Consider the following 6,091-nt stretch of genomic DNA (forward strand, 5'->3'; position numbering starts at 1 on the left):
AAAACAATATTAAATCTCCTCATTGCCCTCTCTGCTCTAGTGAAAATAGTACCAATATCTCTAGTCTCTTCTCATAACTGTAGTTTCCCATTACTGGCACTGTCCTGGTGAATCTACACTGTACACTATGACTTTAATGTCCTTTCTCTATAATAGGAGGTGCCCAAAACTGCACACACTACTCAAACTGTGGCCTAACCAATGTTTATACAATTTATCTTTTTTTGTGCTCTTGTACTTTATGTCCCTATTTATAAAACTCAAAATGCTGTTGACATTTTTTTTATGGCTTTATCTACCTACACTCTCATTTTCAGGCAATTAGTTATTTGAACCGTTAGGTCCCTTTCATCCGCACTCATCAGCATCTTTCCATTGAGTATATACGCCCATTCCTTTTTCTCTCAAAATCATTACTTTGCGCATATCTACATTAAATTGTATCTATCACCTGTCTGTCCATTCCAATCCTAATCTGTCAGTGTCTTCCTGAAGTCTTTTTCAGTCCCCATACTTTTCTGTCATCAGCAAATTTCAAGATTGTGTTCATAACATAAGAAGTAGGAACAGGAGAAGGCCTTATGGCCCCTCAAGCCTGCTCCGCCATTCAGTCAGATCATGGCTGATCTTCAACCTCAACTCCACTTTCCTGCCCGATCCCCATATCCCTTGATTCCCCCAGAGTTCAAAAATCTATCCGTCTCAGCCTTGAACATACGCAACGACTCAGCATCCACAGCCCTCTGGGGTAGAGAATTCCAAAGATTCACAACCCTCAACGTGAAGAAATTCCTCCTCATCTCAGTCTTGAATGGGCGACCCCATATCCTGCGATTATGCCCCCTAGTTCTAGACACTCTAGGCAAGGGAAACAATCTCTCAGCATCTACCCTGTCAAGTCCCCTCATAATCTTACATATTTTATTGAGATCACCTCTCATTCTTCTAAACTCCAGATAGTATAGGCCCTTCTTGCCCTCTCACTTAACCTGTCTATATCCCTTTGTAGACTCTTTGTGTCCTCCTCACAGTTTACTTTCCCACCTAGCTTTGTATCATCAGCAAACTTGGATACATTACACGCGGCCCCTTCATCTAAGTCATTAACATGGATTGTGAATAGCTGAGGCCCAAGCACTGATCCTTGCGGTACCCCACTAGTTACAGCTTGCCAATCTGAGAATGACCCATTTATCCTTACTCTCTGTTTTCTGTCCTTTAACCAATCCTCTATCCATCCTAATATATTACTGCCAACCTCACAAGCCCTTACCTTGTGTAACAACCTTTTATGCGGCATCTTATCGAATGCCTTTTGAAAATCCAAATATGCTACATATTAAATACGCTACTGGTTCTCCTTTATCTACCCTGCTAGTTACATCCTCAAAAAACTCTAATAAATTTGTCAAACACGATTTCCCTTTCATAAAACCATGTTGACTCTGCCCAATCATATTGTAATTTTCTAAGTGCCCTGTTACCACTTCCTTAATAATGGATTCCAGCATTTTCCCGACGACCAATGTCAGGCTAACTGGCCTGTAGTTCCCTGTTTTCTCTCTCCCTCCCTTCTTGAATAGCAGGGTAACATTTGCTACCTTCCAATCCACTGGGACCGTTCCAGAATCTAGAGAATTTTGGAAGATCATAACCAATGCATCCACTTTCTCTGCAGCCACCTCTTTTAGAACCCTCGGATGTAGGCCATCATGTCCAGGGGATTTGTCGGCTTTTAGTCCCGTTAGTTTGTCCAGTACTTTTTCTCTAGTGATATTAATTGTTTTAAGTTCCTCACTCTCATTTACCACTTTGATCCCCACTATTTTTGGTATGCTTTTTGTGTCTTCTACTGTGAAGGCAGATATAAAATATTTGTTTAACGCATCTGCCATTTCCTGATTCCCCATTATAATTTCTCCTGTCACAGCCTGTAAGGGACCAACATTTACTTTTGCTACTCTCTTCCTTTTTACATACTTGTAGAAGCTCATACAATCTGTTTTTATATTTCATGTTGGTTTACTTTCATATTCTATTTTCTCCCTTTTTATTAATTTTTTGGTCATCCTTTGTTGGTTTCTAAAACTCTCCTAATTCCCAGGCTTATTACTGTTCTTGACAACATTATAAGCCTCTTCTTTCAATCTAATACTCTCCTTAACTTCTTTAGTTAGCCACGGGTGGATCACTCTTCCCATGGAGTTTTTATTTCTCAATGGAATGTATATTTTTTGAGAATATTGAAATATTTCTTTAAATGTTTGCCATTGCTTTTCAACTGTCAAACCCTTAAATTTAATTTCCCATTCTACCTTTGACAACTTGCTCCTCATACCTATGTAATTGGCTTTATTTAAGTTTAAGACTCTAGTTTCTGACTTACGTACGTTACTTTCAGCTATGGAAGCTGTCAATCAGCACCCCCATGATGTTAAAATACCTGGCGACCAACGTGCTGAAAGGTTCAGAGAAATGCTGTGCATTGAGAACCATAAAAATGGTTCTGTTATCAGACTTCAAGTTTTAAAAGAGAATTTGTCTTCCTGTGTCTGGACGCAAGTCGAGATCATTTATATATACCAAGCGCTGACTCCTGGAGTACACCAGTTCCAACCCTTCTCCAATCTAAGCAACACCCGTTAATCCTAACTCTTTGTTTCCTGTCCGTCAACCAACTTTCTATCCATGCTGCTGCATTTCCTCTTATACCTCTCCCTGACACAGGAAGACAAATTCTCTTTTAAAATTCGGAATCTGATAACAAAACCATTTTTATGGTTCTCAATGCACAGAATTTCTCTGAACCTTTCAGCACGTTGGTCTCCAGGTATTTTAACATCATGGAGGGTGCCGATTGACAAAGCCTCCGTAGCTGCATTGAATTGGTGGTCTTTGAGTCAAAGCATTTTGCAGACTTGACCTTTTCTCATCCTATTGATGGATGTTTCCCAAGCGACAAGTGCTTATTTGGGGGATAAATACATTTGAAACGTTTTGATAGGTTTTGCCAGGACAGGCACGATCAGTCAATCACAAGTGAAGCACTAGCAGGTGATATTGTCTTAACATTATTCATCTCCAAAAAAAAACTTTTCTTATTTTTTGAATGTTCCTATAATAAACTGAGAATTGGGGGATTAATGCAAATTTTAAAATATTTTTTTTTAAACCCTAATTTGCTCTGTGTATCTTTGGGACTGGCCAGATAGACCACAGTGGTCATATTCTGGCCTTGTACATTCCTGTATTCCTATCATGTATTTAGGGTTACATTTACCTACTGGAAAAGAGTAGGCGATGTGGTCAGCTTCAGCTTGTCTGTAATGCTGTGATGTAACTTCCTTCACAGGCGGTGTTGAATCAGAAGTTTATCGACTGTTTTGTTCTCATCTTTCTTGATTCACAGTCTGGAAAGACGGTAAGATCTCAAACGAGCTACTGATATAGGGAATCACAAAGGGGGGGATTTTAACCCCCCGGGACAGGCGGGAGGGAGTTTTGGTGGTTGGGGGGGGGTTAAATTCTTAAAAATCTGAAACCCAACCTCAACTCACCGCGAACGTGCCTACTTCCAGTTTAACTGCAGCGGGCTGGGGGATGAACACGTAACTTGCTCTTGAGAGGCGTGTCAGTATTTAAATATGTTAATGAGGCTGTGTGCCTCAGATTTTAGTAGCCATTTAGATTTAATGGCTGCGGGCCGGGTTTCCCAAGGTTTGGAGAAACAAAATTCAAATGAGGTCCTGCCGTTAAATTCAGCAGGACCTCCATGTTCCCCGTATATCTGGGTTTCATGGCCGTTACAGTTCATCCCTGCCTCCCTGTAACTATCGGGGCCGAAGTGTCTGAGAGATAGGATGATACTTCACTTGTATAAAACTGAGAGTCTCGTGGGAGTTGGCTCCAAGAAACACTTGTATCGCTAATGGCATTTGAGCATTTTCCCTCTATACATAGGGGCAGGTGAGTGACAACACTGTATAAAGAGAAGTAAGAAATGATTGTGTGTCAGTGCACCAGTGCAAAATGTTGGTGTTACAATGAACTATGCTATCTAATGGTGGCATGCAACTTTGACCCAGTAATCACAGAATTGGTTACTGATCTTAATTATGTTGTTGGGGAGGGGCTGAGCAGAGATTAAGCACTTTCATACAGAAAATCTAGAGGGAAGCAGCAATATTATCATGGACTGCTCTTGCATTTCCATTAGTGGCATTGCTAGTTGACGTATGGAGGCATGGATCAAAGTACTATGTGGCTCCCCATATTAGCTGACCAAATCAGAGGGCGAGTTATCTTGAAGCCACTCTTATCCTAGGGGTGGCCAACAGCAGCATGGTTGGAAGTTTCTGAGAAGGATGCCCTTATGCCCTATTATGCATTATGAAGACCAAAGGAACTAGCAAGAAAAAAAAAAGTACATTTTATAACCTCTATTATAAGAGAAAGGTACACTGTTTCTACATGATGTGGCTATGTATTTCCACTAACCTTTTACAATGTTAGAAGCTGCTTTTTCTTTTTCAGAATCTAAAGGTTGTATTCAGAGAGCCACTTCCTGCACAGCCACAGAACAGTGACAGCCCCCTACCTCAGCTTGTATCTATGTACTATCACCTGGAGTCTGTCATCAACACTGCATGCTTCAACCTGTGGACTGGTATGCTACAGTAACAGACATCAAATCCCCCTGCATTGACTTTTGGGCTAATCTGCTTTATTATACTGACTTTAACATTCACATTGTTTTTCCTCAATTGCTCGAGGCAAGAAACTGTGGTGTAGTATGTTCCACACAGAGAGAAGTATTGACTTTAATATGATTCATTCTTTTTATCGCTCTACATTCACTCGTTTTGAATGCAGAAGATGTTGGGGCATCCTTCAGGGGTTCTCTGGGGGCCTTCCAAAAGTCAGGCAGTCCGTCATTAATAGATGTTGTTTGCGTTTATTAATTTATTTTTTATTTACTGAATTTATAGCTTATTGTACTAATTAATATATGTCATCAGAGGGTTTTTTTTGGTTTGCTTTTTAAACGTTTATTTTTTCCTTCCTTTCTTCATCTTGGTTGTTTCATTGATGTATGATGCCAACCCAGGAAGTTGGAACAACTGTCTGCAGACTCATCACAACTATTGCTCATCCTGTAGCCAGACAGCACTGTGGCTATAGGACAAGGTACATGAAAGGTCTTTTCTTCCCCTCTTTTCCTCCCTCCCACATCAAAGTGGTGAACTGACAAAACTCATCACAGTGTTGTGGGTAGATTTGAACAACTAGGCCCAGCGCGAATGAGAATCTGAGACTGTCAGGTTGTAAAGCAAGTGTCTAGGTTGTTAAATCTGAACTTTGTAAAGATTTTGATTCCTTAGGTGCCTGCATTGCCTCAAACTTACACACGCTGGAAAACAATTGAATATAATTTTCTGTGAGATTCACAGGTATTATCGTCTTTTTAAAATTCAGGTTTGTTTTCACCTTAAAAAAAAAATACAAAACAAAATTGGCACTCCTAATTTCTGCTATACATTCACTTTGTGTGTTCCTGCACCAGTGACACCATTTCCATACATGGCCTGGTAGAGGTGTTGCTTTGAGCATGGCTCCCTGACCACTCCTACAATGAAATAAAGGTGGTGGTGCACTTAGGAATGAATGCTCAGAGTGCATAAGTACCACCTTTGGTTTTAAAGCACATTCCTTCGTAGAATTTCAACAGTCAACTACATACTTAGTTGCAGCTGCACAATGTCTCCTTGCTTAGGGATGATTAATTGTGAGTGAATATATTTGATGTATATTATGTATATAGTGAAAATGGCTGGATTATCATTGTAAAATAATAAAGTTCTATTAATCATTTTCTGTCTGAGCAAAGTGTTTTTACGTACCATCTAAATGTTTTCCAGTCTACAGACCAGTGAGTTTTGATTCAGTTTCATTTTTTATAGCTGTTTTGTTCTTCCATCAATATTTTCATCTTTTTTTCCTCATCTTCGTGACTCGAAGTTTTTGGATGGTTCAGAGAAAATGGGCGGAATTGCAGAATATAATCCCCCAAAAATCCTGTAATCCCATTTAA

General features: G+C 39.9%; 1 protein-coding gene across 1 annotated transcript in view; it reads left to right on the top strand.

The window, feature by feature from the left end:
* The window catches only part of szt2 (SZT2 subunit of KICSTOR complex), a 207,446-nt gene extending 201,575 nt beyond the window's left edge, over nt 1-5,871 (top strand). The window contains exons 74-75 of the mRNA XM_067990021.1: nt 3,353-3,421; nt 4,534-5,871. Coding sequence (XP_067846122.1) covers nt 3,353-3,421; nt 4,534-4,680 — 216 coding nt within the window. The 3' untranslated portion in view covers nt 4,681-5,871. The remainder of the gene's footprint in view (nt 1-3,352; nt 3,422-4,533) is intronic.
* The last annotated feature ends 220 nt before the right edge of the window (nt 5,872-6,091 follow it).

Source organism: Heptranchias perlo, chromosome 9 (genome assembly GCF_035084215.1).
Source record: "Heptranchias perlo isolate sHepPer1 chromosome 9, sHepPer1.hap1, whole genome shotgun sequence".
Classification (NCBI taxonomy): Eukaryota; Metazoa; Chordata; class Chondrichthyes; order Hexanchiformes; family Hexanchidae; genus Heptranchias; species Heptranchias perlo.